The 24,804-nt window shown below is 34.8% G+C and overlaps 1 protein-coding gene across 1 annotated transcript; it reads right to left on the reverse strand.

Annotated features, from left to right (window-relative positions):
* Positions 1-945: 945 nt before the first annotated feature.
* LOC107684818 (protein LBH-like) lies at positions 946-14,313 on the reverse strand. The gene is made up of 4 exons (XM_016481180.1): positions 14,150-14,313; positions 6,174-6,283; positions 2,590-2,755; positions 946-1,485 (listed from the first exon to the last, which is right to left on the reverse strand). Exons 1-4 carry the CDS (start codon positions 14,289-14,291, stop codon positions 1,433-1,435), a joined length of 471 nt encoding a protein of 156 aa, XP_016336666.1. The 5' UTR covers positions 14,292-14,313; the 3' UTR covers positions 946-1,432.
* Positions 14,314-24,804: the final 10,491 nt, after the last annotated feature.

Consider the following 24,804-nt stretch of genomic DNA (forward strand, 5'->3'; position numbering starts at 1 on the left):
TTATAAAAGATTTGAAAGAGATCCGACAGTTAATCTGAAAAGTTTTAGGAGGGTTGAGATGAAAGACAAGGGGGCTGAACCCAGCTAAAATGCCCGTGGCTGGAAAACATCAACTGCTCAGAGCTGCTGATGCTGCTGGGCTAGAATAACTATTGCTCGTGTCAACACAGTATTCAACTAGAAGTGCCTTTGGCTAGTACTTGACATCTACCCACAAGAAATCAGTGATGTGTCGAGGCTGGATCCTACATACATTCACTTGATGAATCAACAGAGCACGGATGTAGAAGTAACTGCCTTTAATGCTAAGTGATACTGTGCTGCATTCGTTCCCATTCCCAGACAGATTATTCATATTTTAAGGCTAATACTCAAACATCAAAAGAGCAGTAGATTTTTAACAGAATACAGTGATATTCAACAGACTCTGAAGCACCAAAGCATTTTGCCTTGGGAAGGTGACAGATACATGTGATGGGTAAAATAACGACCGTCTGAACATATATACAAACAGTAATTTCATTAAACTTATGACGTACATACAGTGTAACTACAAATAAATGTCTAAGGCAAAGAAAGCTACATTTACAGCAGCTCTGACGAACACTAGTAAATAAGCAGCAGCAATGTGAATAACAGAGAATTAATGTGAAGAATTAATGTAAAGAATATGTGCAAATCTGGAAAGCGTGTTAAAAAGAAACCCCTATTAGTAGTGTGTGAGCATGAAAACAAACTGAGATCTACTGTACATAGCATAGAGTTTGAAATCTACACTGGCGAAGAGCCATTATGCACTGTAGTTCATTTCCATCAGTGTTTCTCAACCCTGGTCCTGGGCGCCCCCCAGCACTGCACATTTTGTATGTCTCCCTTATCTGACACCCATTTCAGGTCCTGGAGTTTCTTTTAATGAGCTAATGAGTTGAATCAGGTGTGTTTGATTAGGGAGACACACAAAATGTGCAGTGCTGGGGGGCACCCAGGACCAGGGTTGAGAAACACTGATTTACATGTTATCTGAAATCCATTTTCACTTAATGTGTGCTGATATAATACATCAAATTAACATCCTGAAGCTATGTTCTTTTGATAGAAGGAATGAAAGACTTTGGTCCAAAGCAAATAAATACATAAATGAATGCCAATTTATAATTTAGCAGGCATAGGTGACTTCTAATGGGTATCATGGTGTTATTGGAGATCATTTACAACTCAATCACAGCGGCTGACTACCACTAGAGTTTGGCACGTGAGCTAGTTCAGTTAAGACAGTCTCTCAGGCCTCGGCTCCACCTAGGGGAGTGGAGGTCAGCAGGTGGGCGGCTCTAGTGTGGATGATAGGCAAACCTAATTGGTGGAGTCTCCCGTTCACTCCTGTCCGTAATGAAGACATTCACAGTGATTGGCTGGATTGGTCAATCATTGCCCATTAGTTTTCCGTCCCTGTTGCGGCCTCTTGGCTGTCTTCTGTGAGCTTGTCAACTGAAATACAAACACAAAATAATCAAACGTCCCATAAATTAGATTTCCTTAAATGTATTGCATCTGATGCTACAAGACTGAAATCAACTAAGGGGTAAAAGAACCACTCTATTATCAATCAAAATCAATTAAAAAAAGCAATTCAAAATGGTTTAAACTGCATTTGAAATGAAATAATAAAATGTACAACATTTTTAATGGACGCTACCATTCAAAAGTTTCGGGTCAATAAGATTTTTTTAAATATATTTTTTTTCTTTTAAAGAAATTAATACATTTAGTCAGCACGGATACATTACATTGATCAAAATGACAGTAAAGACAGTAAAAAATCCTGAAAAATTTATTACGGTTTCCAAAATAAATAATAAGCAGCACAACTGTCTTCAACATTGACAAGAAGTGTTTCTTGAGCATCAAATCAGCATATTAGATTGATTTCTGAAGGATCATGTGACGCTCAAGACTGGAGTAATGATGCTGAAAATTCAGCTTTGCCATCACAATAATAAATTACATTTTAAGATATATTATAACAGAAAATAGTTATTTTATATTGTAATAATATTTCAAATTTTTATTGTATTTTTGATCAAAGAAATGCAGACTTGAGCATAAGAGACTTCTTTTAAAAATCATGTAAAAAAAAAAAGTACTTTACACTTAAAAAAATAACTTGCATCTGTTACCATAAAGAGCTATTTCTACCTGATTTATCCCCCTCAAAAATAGTTTTGTTTTTAAGTATTTAGGTGGATTCAGTGATGTTAAATAATATTTTTGACTTGAATAAAACCAGTTAATTTAGATGTTAACATTTTTAGGTTACCATTTTTTCAGTGTTGTGCATCAATTAATTTAAACGTTTTAAGTATTGCATATAGTATGACAAAGTTTTGTGTCATTTAAAATGAAATAAATCTAATTTAAATCTATAAGATCAGCATTGCAAAAATAAAGTCATGATGTTTCAAGACAGTAAGCCAGTGTTTTGAGAATAAAGACATAAACTCATTTATAAAAAAAAATAAATTAATTATGAGATTAAAGAGAATAGCAGTAAACCTAAATGGGACATTCTTATAATGGTTAACATGAACTTACTTGCAGCCTGGGCCTGTTTGTCTCTGGGGTCGTCTGTAGGGCTCAGATCATCAGGAGGCCAGCGCAGTTCCCCGCTCTCCACCTCCCCGCTCTCAGTGGGTTCAACCACGATGGATGGCAAGCGTTTGGAAAGCTTTGGGAACCGTTCATGGGAGTCTGGGAAGATCTGTAACACAGGGGTCATGAGAGGCCACAGTACATGACAGTTCAGTGAGCTAAAATGTATCTTAAAGTCTGAAAGTTCTCAAAATGCCCTGACAGCTTTCAAGAAACAGCATGATTTGACCTTTACTTCCTCCATTAAAGATCTAAGGACCTCATGAAACCATCAAATTGGAAGCAGTAATTTTAATTTTAGCATTTTACCTCACAGAATGTTGTTTGATTTGTGCTTAACACAAAAAAAGGAAAGAAAAATTAAACATTCCATGATACATTCACGATATGTTTTATCTATGCTTAGAATTATTTACTGGAAAACAAAACAAAAATGCCAATTAAAAAGAATTTTTGAAGGCATGCTGTTGTCAGGTCAATCTGTTTTAACCTTGGAAGCATTTAGCACTAAAGTCTACTTGAAAATTTTAGTGCATTCTATTATAAGCAATCAGAGAGAAGAATTATTATTATTATTATTATTTATTGTTTACAAAAGCTCCACTCCAGCAGTTCCATCAAAAACTCCTTGATGGGTTTTTATTAATGATGTGTTTGGCATTCACCTCATGTCTTGTGTGAGTCCTATATTGCCTTGTTTAGAGTTCATGAGAGCAGGATGTGACTCACGTTGTGTATGATTATTTCTCCACAATTGCACTGAAGTGTGAACAAAAGCGTCTTGAGCGTGTCCGTGTGTTTGCAACATGTGGGCTATCAAGCGAGACATGAATTTTCTAGAAGCCACCAACAGTAGAAAAGGGTGTGCATTGCATGTTGGTTTACAAAGCACAGAAAGAGCCTACATGATAGAGTGAATGACACATTCAGACAGGGTTCATTCAGCTAGCATATAATGGCACTGCTCATCCTGTGGTAAAGAAAGGGTAATGATGATCGTTCCCTGAAAAGATTGTGACCTTTCGAGTCTCTCTTGAGTGTCTGAGAGGAATCTGAATTTGAATTCCAGCAGGCTGTATGAACGAGCAGAAATCTGATTGGCTTTTCGTAGCGATGTGAGCAAAATGAAACGGACTCCAATCAGGCTGAAATGATGGAGGAAAAGCTCCAAATAGATCCACGGAGACCCATCGCAGTCATCCATCAGGTAACCAGAAAAACACTCAGCATGTATGTGTGTGACTGTCACTTAAAATGTAACCTATTCCTACCCTGCTCTCTGGAATAGTCGATTTTGATTGGTCAGTCCTGCAAATATGTGCAAATAGTGCTCAAATATTTTTGCAAAATGCCTCTTAATGGACAGTCCACATGAAGGATGATAAAATAGCCTCCATACTACAACTATAATGGACACAAAGGAATGATACTGTTAGGGGGTCGTTCACATTCCATTGCACTGCTTTTTGATTAATTTTCTACATAAAATGCTGGAGTGGCTCCTGAGTGGGACATCAACACAGGTGAAAAACAGTACATGAAAAGTCAGAGCAAACAAAAATATGTTCTAATAATGTTTTGCTGAAGTTCCCATTAATTTGAAAATGTTATTTCTAAATGTTCAAAACATCAGTTTTTAAATGTTTTAAAAACTTTTTTTGTTACGTGAACGTTAAGGGAGCATTCTTTATCATTTTGCAAATATCGTGGGAATGTTAGTTTTGAATATTCTCTGAACGTTTTAAAACAAGTAGTAACATTTTAGAAAATGTTAGATGAACATCCAACCAATAAAATGTTTCAAAAAGATGTGCCATGAGTAATGTATAAATACAGTTTTTGTGCTACATTTTTGAGAACATTTTTAAAGGCCAGATAACTCTGAACTAATGTTCTATTAACATTATTGTTAGATGTTTTACTAAAAAAAGATGACGCTTTATGAGGCCAAGGGAGAGGATTTGTGAATGGCAGTGAAGTGATGCAACTGACACTGGTATGTCACATGACAATGACAATGTCACGAATGTAGCGCATATTCAGCGTTAGGGGTAATGCATTAAAAGTAACGCGACTTAGGTAATCGGATTACTTTTTTCATGTAAGTAGTTAAGTAATGCATTGCTTTTAAATTTACAAGAAAATATCTGAGTTACTTTTTCAAATAAGTATTGCAAGTTACTTTGTATTCCCATTTATTCACTGACAGCTCTTCTGTCCCTGTGTTGAGAGATATCAGGAGTGAGGTGCAGAGGCACTTCCTTCAGGCTGAGGCTTATTAATGTCACTTTTGGTGTGAAAAGTCCTTTATAGTTGCCAGAAATATAACTTTTGGGTTTTTTGTTATTAAAAATAAATAAGCAAGCCCAGCCCAGGTGACAAAAGTAACATACAAATAATGTAATGCATTACTTTCCATAAAAAGTAACTAAGTAACGCAATTAGTTACTTTTTATGTAGTAACGCAATAGTGTAATACATTACTTTTAAAAGTAACTTTACCCAACACTATCTGTATTACATTCATACTACACACATTCATACTACATAGAACATACTTTTTAGTGGTTGCAAAGTAATTACTTATTTAAAAAAAAATACTCAGATAGTATGTGATTTCAGATGTAGCCTGTTCTTCTAATTCAGTTAAGAGCTCACACCATGACGTATCATTCCTCTGTTGGTCACACATCTTCACGTGATCACATGAACTTGCACTTTGGAACTTTTGCATGGGCTTCCGTTTCTGGTCTCCCATTCACTTAATACAGTTAATGTTATAGTTATCATTCTTGGTATGAACAGGCCTTAATTGTATATATTACCATTGTCTGCTGCCGTATTGGTGCTATTTTCAGATCTCTCATATTACTTAAAATTAGAATTAGTTTGAATTTCTCACTGGCGCCATCTTGCAAAATTACACTTCAGTATAAAAGTTTATGGCAAGCATAAACCTGGTAGAAGACTAGCATCCCCTAGAGAAAATGAAAACATTTACCAAGCAATGCCAACAACAGTGAATCAGAAATTTATAGAGCTGGATAAGTGAGATGTTAAAATAGAATTAGGCATGTTACTTTGTAGTTTTAAATATGTTAGCTAACAAGTCCACAAAAAAAAGTCCACAGATTAAATGGCTACAATTAATTTAAAATTTACATTGTAGATTGTTTGTTCTGCTGTTGTTTCTATAATATTTGAAATAAACTATTAAATTAGATTACATACATGTAAAATAATAAAAATGCATATACAAATAACTCAAACAATATTTCATGTCCATGCATTGCCTTTGTCTTTCTATTTTTTTTATTTTTTTATTTTTTTGGCAAATAGCAATTTCATGTATTCAGATGATCACTATCTGTATTAAATCACTTTATTTTTTGTCAAAATGACCAGCGACTGTATATATGATCTTTTACTTGTTTTTGTGTTTCATTAGCCTTGTTCCTCTTGAATAAATCACTGATATGAATTTCAAGAGAGCATCCAGCCAGCTGACCGAGAGAAGCACAACCCACCTGAAAAGAGATGTTCTGCTCCTCAGACGCGCCGCTCACACTGTAGTCTCCCACCGCAGAGTCACAGCTGTTCATCACCTCCGTCATGCTGCCCAGTGACACACTTAAACCTACAACAAGTCAGGAGGCAGTGCATTTACACTCTGATAGTCACAGCGTCGCTCGGTACACTCATTTGCCTATGAATGTGGGAGAGTCTGATTCAGATGAGCCTCCTGCAATAACCACAGCTGGGTTATTTTCTCATCTATGAAAAGATCCTGCCAAAACCATCCAGCCAATCCATGCGCACCTACCATGATTTTATGCAGAGCAAGTCTATACATAGTTTGTTATTCAAATCAGCTCTTCCACCATTTTCGAAGGAAATTACTTTCACACTCATCAGCTAAAATCAAGAGCGAGGATACATTCAGTGGGTCGCAAAAATATCAAGGCTGTTCTCCAATTCCTTCTAAATGCAAAACTCATCTAGGAGATGAAAACTAAATGGTGCTGAGCATCCAGTTTTATGAAGTATATAAAATTATTAAAATTTGTTCCCATATTAAAAACTCAGATAAACAGCATTCCTTAAGTTTAAAGAACCAATAAATATTTAATTCTTAAGGTAAACCGAACAAATTTCACTTTTCAAATCTTACACTGTAACAACATAATATCTTATACATAATATCAATCTTAAATAAACTTTTGTTTGGTGTAACCTAAAGTAGTCAAGTTGGTTCAGACATATTAAATAATATCTCTGACTTCAGTAAAATCAGTTAATGAAGATGTAAGCACATAAAGTAAATTTTGAAGTTATCTGACATTACAGTATAACAAACTATACAAGTTCATATCCATAAATCTGTTTGGTAGAGCAGCATTCCAGACAGTGTTATTTACTATTTATATACTACTACAGTATTTATTAATTTTATGAATTACCTTTTATTTTTGTATTTTCATATTTTATGCTTTAATTCAAAATTTAGTTAAAATTTTGATAATTTTGTTGTGTCCTTATGCCATTTTTATTCGTTTTTGTTTATTTAAAGGGGTCATATGATGCGATTTCAATTTTTCCTTTCTCTTTGGAGTGTTACAAGCTCTTGTTATTTATAAAATGTTATTTTTTTTTTATATTTATTATTTTTGCTTTAATTTATTTATTTTTATTTCAGTTTTAGTAAGTTTATGGAGATAAAATGATGCCTAAAAGGTCTGCATGCGCAGGGTAGGATTTGTGAAAGTGTACATAAGATAGCAAGCATAAATTAATTTTGCATTTGCAAGAAAATATTTGTAAAAGTGTAAATCACGTTTCAAGTGTAAGAAAAAAAGATTTGCAGTATGAAGGTAAAATAAGGCCTAAAAGATTTGCAAACGCAGGGTAAGAGTTGTGGAAGTGTACATAAGTAAACGCAAATTAAATTTGCATGCGCAAGAGAAGCTTTGTAAAGGTGTAAATCGCGTTTCAAGCGTAAGAAAACATTATTTGCATCATTTGACTGATACTCGTAAGTGTAATTCATGTATTGTGACTTACAATACATGCTAAGGCAAAATAAATATGATCTGCATTCTTCTGACTTCCATTTTTCCGCGCTTACACTTTTGGCACGTTGTTTTCGCTAAAACACGGTCAAAAGTACTGCAAGCCTGTGAACAGTGATTTGCAAGAGAAAACAACAGTTTAAAGAACTGCAAAACAGATTGACTGCATAGAACCAATCTGTATGTGTAAAAAATCAAACTGTTGCAAATGTCTAAATGACTTGTTGTGCATGTGGGGCAAAAAGTTCCCGAAATAAACCGATATATACAGCTCTGTCTTTCTTTTCTCTGTGCTTACAATTTTGGCACTGAGTTTTGCAAACGTGAGGGGGAGGGCGGGTCCACCACCTTCTTGTAGCCAATCAAATGAGGCTCTCGCTGACTCTCTATTTACTCTTATCCAATTGGTTCAATAAACACACCACACGCCAAAACATTAATCTTCATTTAGTTCAGGATCGTTCTCGATGCCAGAATGGTACTTTTAATGTACACATACATTAAAAATAAATAAATATATAACAACTTAATTAAAACATGATACTTTATAAGTTGTGTAAAATTAGGCTAGACTCCCATGTGTTCATACTGAATTGTGAGTTGGTGTTAACATTATTTGGTTTGGCTTTACATTGAAATGTCATAATATACTAATAATGATCTTTAAAAAAGCATCATATGACCCCTTTAACATTATTGGATTGGTTTGGCTTTACATTGAAATCTCATATATAATATAATCTGCATACACCATTGAGCTGATGTTAAACATTACAGTCAAAATGATGTTATGTGACAATGCTCAGCGCTATAGTATCAGAGTGCTATACTTTGTAAATACTTCTTACTATACCAATAAAGCTACATAAATCTGAATTTGTCAGTTTTTCAGACCTGATTGATTCTGATTACTTTCATGTGACTGATCAAGCTATTATATGAAGCAAGTATGAGCAACAAAATGCTTTCTTTGTGTCCAGATTTGACTAACGCAAAAACTTACACTTCAAATCAACATAAAAAATAAAAAAAATAATAAAATAAATAAACTTTGATAAAAATATGTCTTTAATGATGTCTAAATATATATCCAAATTCAAGTAACTAATTATGTGGGAATCCAACGTTCCCAGCCACTAGGGAACACACAGCCATGTTTATATATAGACCTAAACAGCCATCTAGTGGTTACACAATGGTGTTACAGATGATAAATGGTGAATAAGTTCCCAATAAGTAAGAGATAATAAATATTTTAGTAATATTTAGTAAAATCCCCTTAAATTACAACATGTTAAAGTAAAAAAAAAAATATTACTGTTGTTTCAATTATTATTGAACCAAATTTTAGTTTTAAAAAAATGGAATCGTCCCTGATCAATAGGGTTACACAATGGTGTTACAGATGATAAATGGTGAATAAGTTCCCAATAAGTAAGAGATAATAAATATTTTAGTAATATTTAGTAAAATCCCCTTAAATTACATGTTAAAGTAAAAAAAAAAAAATATTACTGTTGGTTCAATTATTATTGAACCAAATTTTAGTTTTAAAAAAATGGAATCGTCCCTGATCAATAGACAGGTGAAATTATACATGTATTAAACTAGTGCAGATACTAGGCTATCTTTAAGTATCATCAAACTTACAATATTACAATAAACTAATATATCATATATAGCCTGGAAATTCAGTATGAGCACATAGCCTAATGGTACACAACTTATAAAGTATCATGTTTTAATTAAGTTGTTATTTATTTATTTGTTTATTTTTAATGTATGTGTATGTTAAAAGTACCATTCTGGCAGCAAGAACAATCCTGAACTAAATGAAGATTAATGTTTTGGCATGTGATGTGTTTATTGAACCAATCGGATAAGAGTAAATAGAGAGTCAGCAAGAGCATCATTTGATTGGCTACAAGAAGGTGGTGGACCCGCCCTCCCCCTCACGCTCGCAAAACTCAGTGAGTGAGAGAATCGTGCCAAAATTGTAAGCGCAGAGAAAAGAAAGACGGAGCTGTACATATCGGTTTATTTTGGGAACTTTTTGCCCCACATGCACAACAAGTCATTTAGATATTTGCAACAGTTTGTTTTTTTAAACATACAGATTGGTTCTATGCAGTCAATCCAGTCAACTGTTGTTTTCGCTTGCAAATCACTGTTCACAGGCTTGCAGTACTTTTGACCGTATTTTAGCGAAAACAACGTGCCAAAAGTGTAAGCGCGGGAAAAAAATGAAAGTCAGAAGAATGCAGATCATATTTATTTTGCCTTAGCATGAAGCTGCAGTTTCACAATACATGAATTACACTTATGAGTAACAGTAAAATGCTGCAAATAATTTTTTCTTATGCTTGAACCGCGATTTACACCTTTACAAAGCTTCTCTTGCGCATGCAAATTTAATTTACACTTACAGTCTTATGTACACTTGCACAACTCTTACCCTGCGTATGCAAATCTTTTAGGCATTATTTTACCTTCATATAAGTTACTTTAAACTATTTATTTAAGCTTTATTTAATAGTTTTAGTTTAGTTTAGTTTTTTTTTAACAATGACGCTTTATGGACAGACTGTAGTGGGGATTTTTCATTGACTCTTTTTGCAGGTTACATCAATATGCCAGTAGATGGCGACAAGTCACTGTATTTATGAGTAAGCCATTTATCATTCACTCAAATGATTTCTTCAGAAACACTGATTCATTCAGGAATGAAACAACTAGCTGTCTTTATGAATGAGTCAGTGAATTATTCACTCAAACAATTTGTTCATAAACACTTTTATTCAGGAGCAAAAAATCACTGTGTCTTGTTCAAAGAAGCTTTGTTTGTAAAAAAAAAAGAACTGGCGAAGCAAAAATGGCTAAAGTTAACTGTCAATATTGTGTCTAAGGGGATGTTTACACGGCAACAGCATTTTAGGGGCCTAAAAATGCAAACTTTTGAAAATGGGTTTGAAAGTGCCAGTGATTGAAAACGATACCGTTATCATCTCTTTAAACTACAAAAATGCAAATTTGTGAAAATGATGATGTCATGCACAAGCATATTCGTGTTCAGTCTATTGGTTTGTGAACAGGTGCATAGTATTTTTTCACCAACTGCCTGGTATGCATAATACAACACTTTAAGTAGTTTTCGCAGATCCGTGTGAACGGGGATCGTTTTGACAACATTGTTGACTATACACTAAACTTTTCAAAAACTCAACTGAAAAATGCTTTTAGTACATTGTTGTCACGTAAGATACTGAGTATTAACTTTATTGAGCAGTATTACGCCAACGCTCTCACTCGTGTGATAATGCTTAAATAATAAACAGGACAGACTGGATACATTTACATGAAGCTCACATGAGTACGGTTGGCTTGCATAATCTATCTGCCGCATGATCTGTTTAATGCGACGTGGAGCAGCTGGTGGTCCTGAAGGCTGATTCCTCAGCCCTCCGCATGCCACATATGCACACCGTCCTGTGTGAATGACGAAGGCTTGGTGACTAACACGGCCCTTTACCGTGAAAACGTGTATTAGCACACATGGTATTTGTTTGATAAAGAATCGGATTTTGGTATTTAGTTGTAGCATTATTATTAAATACTGCAAAAAGACATGCATGCATGCATGCATACAATGCTGCTCGTTCACTACATTGCACATTCACACAACAAACCTGCTTTTTTTTTTAATCTGATGACACGCATACTATCACCTGATCATTTGCATGGATAAAACCAGTATCCAGGCTTAGCTGATCTGAGATAAGGCTGTGAAGAGACCACAATGATGCTTCTTATACTTTGATGTAATGAGAAACAGCAAAGCTCTAAAGCCAGACAGGTGACATGAAATGAGAGAGTCCTTCACTACAGATCAGCCAATTTAAAGATATTTTTGTTTTATCTGTGAAAACAAAGGTCTTGGTAGAGAGGATATTATACTGTCATTATCATTGTAGTTTACCCTTGATTCCATTTGGGAACTGGGTGGCTCAACTGAATCAAAGGACGAGGGTTACAGTGGAAAAACGGGGTGAGCAGATGAAAGAAAGTAGAAATAAGCAGTACTATAAAAGAAAAGGATTAAAGGATGGTGAATATGAAACGATGAAGAAATAAACCGTTTGGACCAAAGAATGACACCTACGCCTGATAAAATAGACCCACAAGCTACAATCTTACACAGTGCTATCAAAGATCACAGCAGTTCAAAGACAGACCATGAAAAATCATCCCCAAATAAATAAATAAATGAACTTTTTTTTACTAAAAGTGCCATTCTGATTAATTAGCAGCACACAGATGCTGGATGGCAGACAGATAAATTAACTGAGCTGTTTATGTTTTCTGCCTTTAATGTTGGTTGAAAATGGACTGATTATTCATGCTCGCTATTATGTTGATGGTGACCAGCACAAACGCAGCTCACTCCCCAGACCCTTGTTAGCATACAGGCTTTTTCATTGGTGAAAGTGAGCTGCAAAGACAAAAGGGGCTTGAGTGAGGGATCAAAGGGCTGTGCGTGTGCTTGGTGCCATTTATAGTGAGACAAAGCGCTGTGGAAGACTGGCTTTGTAGGCGGCCACACAAAGACTTCATATGCTCATCAAAATATTTTCAGACGGGCAACCCTGAAAAACAGTGCAGGTGTTATTGTTGGCCATTGCACTTTTGAGTATCTGTTGTTTTAAAGAAACCCATGCTCAGTAAACTCCTGGTGGAGAGCATGGTGGTTAGTTACAAACGCTATTTTCTACTTTTCTACAATTTAAATGTGTCTCGCTGTGCATGGCTCTGTGTTTCAGTGAAAAATAGAGATGGTATCTGAATAATTTAATATGACTGGGTGCAACGACAGACCTCACCCCCTTCCTGGTGACATGGAAAATCTTACTCAAATCTAGGCAAATGACCCATACTGGAGCTACAGTCAGCATGGAGCACTAGCAAAACTCTCGTAACTAAATGTTACCATCACAAACCACGAGCAAAACACACTTCAAAACATGCTATCTTTATAATAATTGACTGTTGGGAACAATACAACAGCAAAAGCCAGAGCTTGATTGCAAAACAAGTCATTTTATGGAAGAAAAACACACCATCACATGCAAAATTGCAAAAATAGATCAATGAATAAAGCGCTGAAAAGCCATTGCTAGAAAACTGCCAATACAAATGATCAAACGTTAAAAAGACATTATAAATCTGCTTATCTGCCCATTAGAATTGCACAATGTAGCTATAAAATTAGTTTTACAAGGCTTCAAGTTTACTTTTTCACCTACAAATGTAACTTCTGACAAAATGTACTGACCCTCAAGTTATTATTTCTTCTGTGGAACACCAAAGGAGACCCTCAGTCACCATTCACTTTCATTGCACCTTTTTCCATACAATGAAAGTGAACGGTGAGACTAAGATTTATATTCTTTTTGTGTTTTAAGAGCAATGTAATCTGGGTTACATAAATAGCCTACTGCTAATTTACTATCTTAACTAGTTTCCTGAAAGATTGTTGTTGTGCACAAATTAGGCTATAGCAAGGCCAGAGTGTATTTTATATTAAAAATATTAATAACACCGTTAAAATGTATTTTATTGTTTTTATTTCTATTACCTTTTCTATGAATCAAATTCCTCCGCCAGAATATAGTCCCTCGCGTAACAAAAGTTTGCAACAAAAATATAACGATCCACTATCGGTGCTGCGCAGTGATATCCTGCACAGGTATTGACCAATCCAATAGTATACAGACCGGAAATATTCGTTGTTGTTATATCACTTTTTCCAACAAATAATTAGATCAGATTAGCCTACCTAAAAAGTGTCCGGTAAAAAAATGATGTTACTAATTTCAGGGATACTTCTGTAACTTGTAGCCTACTCAGTGCCAGGTTACATTTCAGAAATAATTTACGGGAGGAAGAATGAGTTTAGAAAGGCATGAGGGTGACTAAATGGCAGAACTATTCCTTTAATATCAAAATGATGGTAATACTATAATAAGAATTTAAATCTGAATGCATAATAATGGTAATGGTAACCGAAATAGGAATAGTAGCCTAGGCTATCCTACACTTGACTGTTATTTTAATTAGAGCACATCATTTTTCACAGCATAGCGGTGACATGAGTTACGGGCATCAAAAAGCTGAGTAATCCTGAATTTCCGTTTCGTTCTCTAAAATCTTGCCTTAGTGCCAGAAACTTGCAGGCTAATTTATATGTGATAAACCTATTCGAACTTACTTAATCAGTCGCACAATGCAATGCATCTTTCTCAAAAGCATGAAAATATCTGACACATCCTGCACTAAATGCTGATGAATCCTTTCAGTGTGCCTCAGGCAGTTTGGGTTCAAGCTCAAGCGCGCATTGTGCACGGCATTTGTACGGCTGGTGTGTAAAGTGCCCATACCTGTAGCCTTCCGAAGTGCTGGCTCTCCGCGTAAAGCCCGTGACTGCTGCTCTTTCCAGTGGATGTGCGTGCTAGACTCAAGCCAGATTCTCCCAGACTGAAGCGCTGCTACTGTTACCTCAGATAGCGACTGTAATTTCATGCGCACTCACCCGAGTCACAAGAGCACGACTGTGTGTGAGTGCGTGAGAGAGAGAGAGAGAGAGAGAGAGAGAGAGAGAGAGAGAGAGAGAGAGAGAGACCTCTGGCTCTTCACGATAGTTTTAAGATGCAGATAGTTTAGTGTAGCTTACTATTGTACATTTGCCATAATTCAGATAGTAGATATGAAGATACCCCAGTTAAAATATGAATAGATGCAGAGTTCATGTGAGATTGTGAAATGTTGAATGTCCTCTGCAACAAGTCATGTCCATCAGTCTCTTTGAAAGTAAATGGTCACCTTTTCACATATAATCTCTCAAATTCAAGAATGATTTATTATCAACCATGCATTTTTAATTAAAAAATTAAATGGAAATCGTTAATATAGTATGTTGATCATGTTACCAGGGGTATAAACTACTTAGTGCACTATTAAAATATAGCCTACTATAAATGTGCTAACATTAAATTAAATGTTTCTATTAACAAAATTATTAACAAAAATTTTAAGGGCCATAGATCAAGTAAAAGATTATTTTTATAGAATATACTTTAGTTTTTCAATATTATAAATTGAAAATTTTTACTTTTATTTATAATGAAATTCTAAAGGTATTTCTCCTTACAATTTTATATTAGTCACAACACCAACCCAAAAGCAATGCTTCACTGAAAGTGGACAAACAGGACTTAGTTTATAAACAAATTTATTCAGAAATCTAACATCTATCAAATTTACTGTTGATTAATTTAATGTTTAACAGTTTTAGGGGGTTATAATCACAACTTTGTGATTAAATAGGTTGCTTTACAAATTTGCCTTAATGAACAAAAATCTCTTCCGTCTCTTGAATACAGTTAAAATTATGTTAATGAAATCTGGAATTCTGCAAAAAAAAAAAAAAAAAAATTTTTTTGCCAGGACATTATCCGGGAATTTTAATTTAAAAAAAAAAAAAAAAAAAAAACTTTTTCTGCCAGGACATTATCCGGTAATTTTACGGACATTTCTAGCAACACTAAAACACAATGCAATGACGTGTAAAGTTCAAAACACATGTAAAGCACCTGTTAGGGGAAGTCGTGGCCTAATGGTTAGAGAGTCGGACTCGTAACCCAAAAGGTTGAGAGTTCGAGTCTGCATGTCACACGTCACATGTAAAAAATTCTTATTAATATAGTACATTGTGCCCAATTTTTGTGGATTTTTAGTGTTATATTAGTTTGACTGGTTACTGTCTGCATAATTGTTCCCTGTTATTATTTATCATGTGAAACTAGATTTACATGGAGAATGACATATTGTGAATAAGTACTTAAAAAAGGATAAGAATCAAGTTAACTGACCTTAATCACAGCTGCCAAGCCATTAAACAACCCAAATCCAATACATGCCGTCTTATCATGATATTTTGTCTTGTCTTATCTTCTCAGTCATTAATCTACATGACTGTTCATGATTTTACTGTTGAACATAAATAGTCAAATACTATGTATAATTATCACCATAATGGTTATTAGTTAAAATTTCAAGCTAACCAGACCATAATAGAATTTATACTTTTTAAATAATAAAAGAAATGAAACTTTTATCACCAAGATATAACTGTCATTTATGTGAGAATTGACTGTGAGAGATGCATTGTCTGGGGTATTTAAAGTAGTTTGCAAGTGATTGTGTTTGTGATGTAAAAAGTCATGACCTGTGGAGTTCACACACTCTCTTAACTATTAGGCTGGTATCTTACGCTGACATTTCTGTGTCAAATTACACAGTGTGATGGAACGTACAGCGTGATGGAAAACAGGGCGAGAAGTCGAATGTCAGAGGTTACAGGATCTCATCCTCCTATTGGCTCAACCCTCATTCTGATGATGATGTCACAGCAAGTAATGAGTGAAAGGAGATGCTGTCGTTCATATAGAGATCATCTCACGACCGGATCCAGCAAAACCTAGACCTCAGTGTCTTGGCAGGCAGATTTTTCCAGTGGCTCTGTAACTTGACAAGGAAAGGTATCCATTTTGACACATATACCTCTGTGCATGTTAATTTTTAAACACAGAGTCAGTGTCAGTTCAGTGCAATGATCGTGTATTACTGCAGCAAAGATAAGAAACTATTTGGTTTTTTTTTTAGTGATGATCACCAAAAATGTTGTGTTTTAAAAAAATATATCAACACATTTTCAACTGAAAAGAAAATTATGCATTTTCTCAGAACTAATGTCACTTTTCACTTTGATTTTTGCAATAAGTTTTAAGTGACTGGTGTTAATATGATTTTTAGTCAGTGTATGAAGTCAGTTGACCCTATAGGAATAGTTCACCCAAAAATGGAAATTTTGTGAAATTTTACTCACCTTCATTCCATCCAAGGCGTACATGAGTGCTTCATCCGAACAGATTTGGAGAAATCTCCAAACAGCTGATAAAAATTATCCACAAGTAATACACACATTAGTCAATTAAACAACCTGTGGAGTGAAAAACTGTAAGTTTGTAAGAAACAAATCCATCATTAAAGGGATAGTTCACCCAAAAAATGAAAATTCTAGTCATTAATTACTCACCCTCATGTCGTTCCAAACCCGTAAGACCTCACACTCTCTTAACTATTAGGCTGGTATCTTACGCTGACATTTCTGTGTCAAATTACACAGTGTGATGGAACGTACAGCGTGATGGAAAACAGGGCGAGAAGTCGAATGTCAGAGGTTACAGGATCTCATCCTCCTATTGGCTCAACCCTCATTCTGATGATGATGTCACAGCAAGTAATGAGTGAAAGGAGATGCTGTCGTTCATATAGAGATCATCTCACGACCGGATCCAGCAAAACCTAGACCTCAGTGTCTTGGCAGGCAGATTTTTCCAGTGGCTCTGTAACTTGACAAGGAAAGGTATCCATTTTGACACATATACCTCTGTGCATGTTAATTTTTAAACACAGAGTCAGTGTCAGTTCAGTGCAATGATCGTGTATTACTGCAGCAAAGATAAGAAACTATTTGGTTTTTTTTTTAGTGATGATCACCAAAAATGTTGTGTTTTAAAAAAATATATCAACACATTTTCAACTGAAAAGAAAATTATGCATTTTCTCAGAACTAATGTCACTTTTCACTTTGATTTTTGCAATAAGTTTTAAGTGACTGGTGTTAATATGATTTTTAGTCAGTGTATGAAGTCAGTTGACCCTATAGGAATAGTTCACCCAAAAATGGAAATTTTGTGAAATTTTACTCACCTTCATTCCATCCAAGGCGTACATGAGTGCTTCATCCGAACAGATTTGGAGAAATCTCCAAACAGCTGATAAAAATTATCCACAAGTAATACACACATTAGTCAATTAAACAACCTGTGGAGTGAAAAACTGTAAGTTTGTAAGAAACAAATCCATCATTAAAGGGATAGTTCACCCAAAAAATGAAAATTCTAGTCATTAATTACTCACCCTCATGTCGTTCCAAACCCGTAAGACCTCCGTTCATCTTCGGAACACAAATTAAGATATTTTTGATGCATTCTGACAGCTCTCTGACCCTCCCATAGACAGCAAGGGTACTACCACGATCAACGTCCAGAAACGTAGCAAGGAGATTAGTGAAATAATCCATGTGACATCAGGGGTTCAACCGTAATATTACGAAGCTACGAGAATACTTTTTGTGCACAAAAGAAAAAAAAATAACAACGACTTTATTCAACAATTTGTCTCCTCCGCGTCACCCTAGCGCCATTTTGGAGAGTATCCACTGAACACAAACAGCGTAGGGCTGGGAATCGATTCCAAAAAGAATCGATTCCGAGGCGTTGGGAATCGAGAGTTGATTCCTAAGGTTCGCTTTCACAACGAAACACACAGCGCCTTCACGACATGGCGGCGGCGGCAACAACAATACTACAGCGAGAATCAAAGTTACGCCTTCTTTCTTTGCGTGAACATTTGGGCGGTGTTATGCAAATCTTCCCACATAGTGATGTAGATATGTGGGGGTGTGTTAGAACGAGCCGTTTTAGGTAGGCGTGACTCTTAACTTTTATAAAGAATATCTCTTGGATTCGAGACTTTAGTCTTTGCATCTTTACAGATCTTCTTTATGCACCAAGAGCTTGTAAGACTCCAAAGAGAAAGGAAAAATTGAAATCGCATCATATGACCCCTTTAAGGATGCAGTCTTCTGTTTGAGAATCAGTTATTCCTACTTGCATTAATTCGCCTCTTGCTCGCTAATAGTGATTAGAAGTAGTGATTCGTTTTCACGGAAAGGTTATTTCAGATAGATCGTTTTAATTAACCAGTTAAAAAAAACGATTCAGAGGTTATTTTAGGGTAGAATGGTTTATGTTGTCCACATTTTGAGCATTGCACGACGTGATCGATGGTCTTTATTTCCATCTTAAATGAAATGCTATTTTTTAACCTTTCTATCAGCCAGTGATAATTCTGAGAAAGAAAAAGACGCAGAGAGCACTGATCAGTGGCCGAGAGCGCATCTGACTGACAGATAAACCACGAGCTCTTATATCAGTGTTATTGTTAATGTTCGGGTTATTTTGTTTCAGTGTACAGTTTATTAATTTTGTGCAAAGCATACAGTTAAGTAAACATCATTCAGCTGAGCTGTGCACATTTATTTTAGACACCTCACGCCACCTCTTGTTCCTTTCATGCAATAAACGCATGTCCACTGCTGAGCTGTGGGCTATGACTATCATGGGCAATGCAGACAAAATTACAATTTAAAATCAATCAGAGCTACAGAAATGTATCGCAATTTTTACAAGTACAGTTTGTTAATATTGTGCAAAGCATACAGTTAAGTAAACATCATTCAGCTGAGCTGTGCACATTTATTTTAGACACCTCACGCCACCTCTTGTTCCTTTCATGCAATAAACGCATGTCCACTGCTGAGCTGTGGGCTATGACTATCATGGGCAATGCAGACAAAATTACAATTTAAAATCAATCAGAGCTACAGAAATGTATCGCAATTTTTACAAATAAAGCTTCATATTATGAGAAGGCTACTTTCTACGACCTTTATCCTGCAGTCATGGCGAAATTAGGTTCCTCCAGTCTAAAAAAATTTCGGAATCGAACAGCCCTAAAACAGTGTATGTTGTTCTGTGTCAGCCGCACCACACGGTTACGTTGTTTTCGTTCAAATCAAAGCACAAACAACGTAGAAAACGTATCCGCATAGTGCAGCTGACACAGAATAGCATACGCTGTTTGCCTTCAGTGGATACTCTCCAAAATGGCGCTAGGGTGACGTGGAGGAGACGAATTGTTGAGTAAAGTCGTTATTTTTTTTTCTTTTGCGCACAAAAAGTATTCTCGTAGCTTCGTAATGTTACGGTTGAACCCCTGATGTCACATGGATTATTTCACTAATCTCCTTGCTACGTTTCTGGACGTTGATCGTGGTAGTACCCTTGCTGTCTATGGGAGGGTCAGAGAGCTGTCAGAATGCATCAAAAATATCTTAATTTGTGTTCCGAAGATGAACGGAGGTCTTACGGGTTTGGAACGACATGAGGATGAGTAATTAATGACAGAATTTTCATTTTTGGTGAACTAACCCTTTAAGGCATTTTGACTTTAAACCGTCACATCTAAGAAAGCAATATTATTGATAGAGGACTTGTATTGTAGTTTAAACTTAAAGCACCTTGTTTCTTATAATCATACAGCTTTTCACTTCATAACATGTTAATTGATGGTCTGGAGTCCTGTGGATTACTTGTGGATTATTGTGTGCAGCTGTTTGAACTCTAATTCTGACGGCACCCATTCACTGCAGCGGATCCATTGGTGAGCAAGCGATGTAATGCAAATTCTCCAAATCTGATCTGATGAAGAAACAAACTCATCTTGGCCTTAGTGTGAGTATATTTTCAGCAAATCTTCATTTTGGGGTGAACTTTTTCTTTAATACTGATTAACAACGAACAAATGTTTACCTAAGATTTGACAAGATTTGCTTTTTGCTTCAAAATTGTGCTTGTGCTTTATCTCTCTAAAATAAATGGCACTTGTTTGATATTTTGTTATACAAGACGCAAGACATTCCTACAGTTTTAAGTATTCAGATACTTGGGCCACTATGTGCTGACATTCACTTCTCATTAAAAAGACCAGACCAGTTTCTTTAGTCTCACTGAAATGCAATTTCCACAGAGAGTTCAAGAGGTTCAGGCTCAGGACCGAGAAACCGACTTGGAGACTTTGCCGACTAGCAGAGTAATTGAAATGTAGAGCTCCTCCTCTCCTCTTCTTACCTCTTCACTTTATACGACTGCTGTATCTCTTTGAATGAAGAGCTCTGAACTCTGCGTGTGTGGAGGAGTGTAATAGACTGACCTTTCAGTAATTTTGCCATCTCGTATAAATTCACTTCAGGCCTGTTTTCTGACATTTCTCACATTCTGACATCTATTCATTCGACCAATTAGCACTTCATGCATCTGCCTACTCTCCCTCAGCTTTTGTGGAAGTCTCAGATTGAAAGCTTCTCTGAGGAAAATAAGTAATTAACTGAAATTTCTTTCAATATCCTGATGCCCTCTGGCTGAAGAGGAATCTCTAACATCAGACCGCAATGTTAAGTTTGATTGAAGTATGAATACAAATCTTACTTATAGTGTGCTGAGTGGCTTTTCAACAAGTTATAAAATTGGAATAATTATTCACTCTATATCATCTTCATATAGCACTACATACATTATACCAGTCAAACATTTGAAAGCATTTTTACTGTATTTTGTGTGGTGTTAATATTCTTTTGATCTAAAGACTAGAAACTAATTTTAAGCTTTTAAGCTTAAGCTTAAATTTATATAGATAAATTGTTTTATCTATACCTTTTTGAAAAGAATGAGTTGAACTGGATAATGAAGTCAACAGGAGCTTCAGGTTACAGCTTACATGTAAATTGCTTCAGTATTGTTTAAAAAGCAATTGTTGGTGAAAAACATACCTGAACTTGTTTGTCACAAGTTTAGACAGCACCCAACTATCCCGAAACGATCCCAGAAAGACTAATTGTGATTAACCAAAGTATAGTCATTATTTTTGGATGCTGAAATTTGAAGTTGTGGGCAAATTAAATATTACAGTGTGTAACTGAATATTCAAATATTACATTATATAATAATAATAAAAATATGAATAAAACGTATTATAGTAAAATAACATCTTTATATACTACCGTTTAATTTAATATTACATTGTAAAATTACGCTGAAGAAATATGATTAGAAAAAATAGTAAATAGTAAGTACAAAACAAGGACTCTGAAAGACATCTCTAAAGGAATCATATTGGATGTCCTGTAGATTAACAGATAGAACATTGTGCCATGATCATGGGTTTGTTTTCCAGCGAACACACATATTCATGATATATACCTACACTATTGTTTAATTATTATTTTTTTGAGCAAGGATGCATTATAATGTTAAAAAAAAAAATTATATTTTAATTTTAATTAATACTGTTGTTTTTACTTTTCTATTCATCAAAGAATCCTGAAAGTTTATACACAAAATATTAAGCAGCCCAACTGATTTAAACATTTATAGTAATACAAATAAATTTTAGTCTCTTGAGGTGCAAATTAGCATATTAGAATGATTTCTGAGGGATCACGTGACACTGAAATGTGTTCATTCAGCTTTGCATCACAGGAATAAATCACATTTTAAAATATACTGAAATAGAAAACAGTTATTTTAAATTGTAAGAATAATTCACAATATTATTTTTGCAGTATTTTTGATCAAATAAATGCAGCCTTGATGAGCATAAGATACTTTTAAAATGTTTGAATGGTATGTTGAATGCGTGGCATGTCAAAGAAGGAAGATTGTAACAATAATCATGCTTTTATAGTGAATCCACACTCATGCTCACAAATGCAGTGTTTGCAAGACACTGTTTAAGGGAAAAAGTGATGGTAAACATCTTCACTAAAGCGCTAAATCAGCTCATGATTTTAAAAGCCAGTTTGTAGCTTTTATGTGCATTAATGTTTCCCAGATAGACTCAGTGGCGGTGGGCAATCCCACAACATGAGTGAATGAATCTGTCGCACTGCTTGTGCAGCAGCAGATGCGAAGGCCTGGTGCTCCCTCTGCTGCACAATGCATGTAACAAACATAAAAAAAGAATGTATGCATGACTTGGATGTCAAATGCAATATGACAGAGTTTAATGTGATATTCTAAACATGAACAGGCCTTTTTATATAACCCTCAGACATACAGATCCAGAGTTCCAGTGTGACACAAAAACAACTGCAACTTACTTCGGCTGTCTGATGCTTTTATATATTAGAAGGGCTTTCCTCTGTGAATCCTTATCGCTTGGCAACAGAAGCTGTTAGGCTTGAGTGTGATTGGAGGAGAGGAACGCAAGGTAAAGCGTGACATTCAAGAAGCAGTGAATGGGTCCGTCCGTTCCCCCCACCTTCCATCAGTCAGAACGGATTGGGAGAACGGCGGACCAGAAAAGGGAAAAACACAAAGTCTTCAAATAAACTCTACAGGGTATCCTTTTCTCCTAGCTCACGTGTCCCTAAAAACACCCCAGGGCACCAAAATGTAGGTAAAAGGCAGAAATTATGGTTGAGGCGGTTAAAATACTCCGTCCTGACACTTGCAAGCTCCCACAGAGATTTGAAGCTCTCCGCTTATAAAATATTGAACGGCTACTAACACAATTCTGTCTCCCAGAGCTGTCTGCAATTCATCTCAGAGAAAAAAAAAGCTCAATAAATAGGAGGTGCAAAGACTGCAGGGAATGATAAAATATCTACTCGTTCTCACCAGCAGAGGTCAATGTTTTCAAAGCATTCACATGTGATGGCTCTGCAGCAGCTGGGTTTGAATGGATATATGAATGTGTTATTTGCATACACCAATCAACCACTTTTTGTATTATTTAACCCCAGTTGACTTTTACAGTGCTTTGTTTTTGGAATGATGAATTTGGCATATATTTCTATGAGATGACACCATAAAACTGATGTTTAAGTTATTCTATTTGGATAAAATATGTTATAAATATAAATATACACTTTACAAATAAAGTGGGAGTGTGTAAGTACATGAGGTTTTTTCATTGAGTATGTATTTAAAAACGTATTTTCACACTTCAGATTATCATTATATCAGATTATCATTATAATACAAAACATATAGCAAAGTACATATACTGTAGAAAAATGCAATTTTCTCAAGGATTGTAACCTGTACATCGGCAACTTGTACTGTGGGTGAAAAAAACGTACTTGAGCTTCAGAAGTTCATCTAGAAACTATCTCTAAGAAAGACCTTATTGTGAATATATTTATAAATCCAGGTGAGACACTTATTTGCATTCTCTGTAGTATATCCAGATATGAGCACATATTGCAAATATGTTAAATGATAAAAGTTTATTTTACATTTATCACCAATGTCAAAATGATCGTTTTGACATTGGTGATGAATGTAAAATAAACGTTAAAATGAAGATTATTTTTGTGAGTGCGGATCATGGTCTCATGTGCTAAGTAATTTAATAGATTGACACACCAAAACATAATATTAGTGATGGAAGAGCGCAGTGCAAACGACTTTGTGGAAATGATACATTTGTGAAATTATTTAGAATTTTTAAAAATTATAAATATATTAATATTCAACATACAACTGCATATTAAAATATTATATTTTAATATGCAGTATATTAATATATATATAAATTACATATATATAAATGAAATTATATTGCAAACATGTTCAATGAAAAAAAGTTGTGAAAATATTATTAAATATTAAATATTTTAATAGCCTATACAACGGAATATTATAATATATAATATTAATCATATTAAACATTATTAATATTAATAATATTTTAATATATACATACAAACATATATATACACACACATACATATATATATATATATATGTAAATATATATAATTTACTATATTTAATTAATTAATTTAGTATATAATATAACATTATTATCATTTGAAAACACCTAGTGTTTATTAAATTAACTAAATTAACTGCAATTACAATACACAAGAACGCTACATGAGAACAGCAGTTACATTTGTGGAACAATAAAATATAACAAAATATTATAAATATTAAATATTTCAATATGTAACAATGTTCAAATATTATAGAATATAAACCATATCACATTAAATATTATTAATAATACTAATATTATATTAAACACGTGTGTCTATATCCTGCCATGAAATGTAACATTATCATCTGAAAACAATTATTGCATTGAATAAAATTACAACTGTACTTACAATACAAAAAAACGACATAAAACAGCAATTACATCTGCAATTGCTAAAGTTCGTAATCTCTCGTTTTTGTTGCTTAACTGAGTTTTTTAGTCTGGTGAGTGAGAGGCTCCTGATGAGGTCAGTGCTAGCTGCCTCCCGGTGTCAATCAAACAATGGCGTCATATATCCCTAGCG

This window comes from Sinocyclocheilus anshuiensis, unplaced genomic scaffold (genome assembly GCF_001515605.1).
Source record: "Sinocyclocheilus anshuiensis isolate Anshui unplaced genomic scaffold, SAMN03320099.WGS_v1.1 scaffold405, whole genome shotgun sequence".
Taxonomy (NCBI): Eukaryota; Metazoa; Chordata; class Actinopteri; order Cypriniformes; family Cyprinidae; genus Sinocyclocheilus; species Sinocyclocheilus anshuiensis.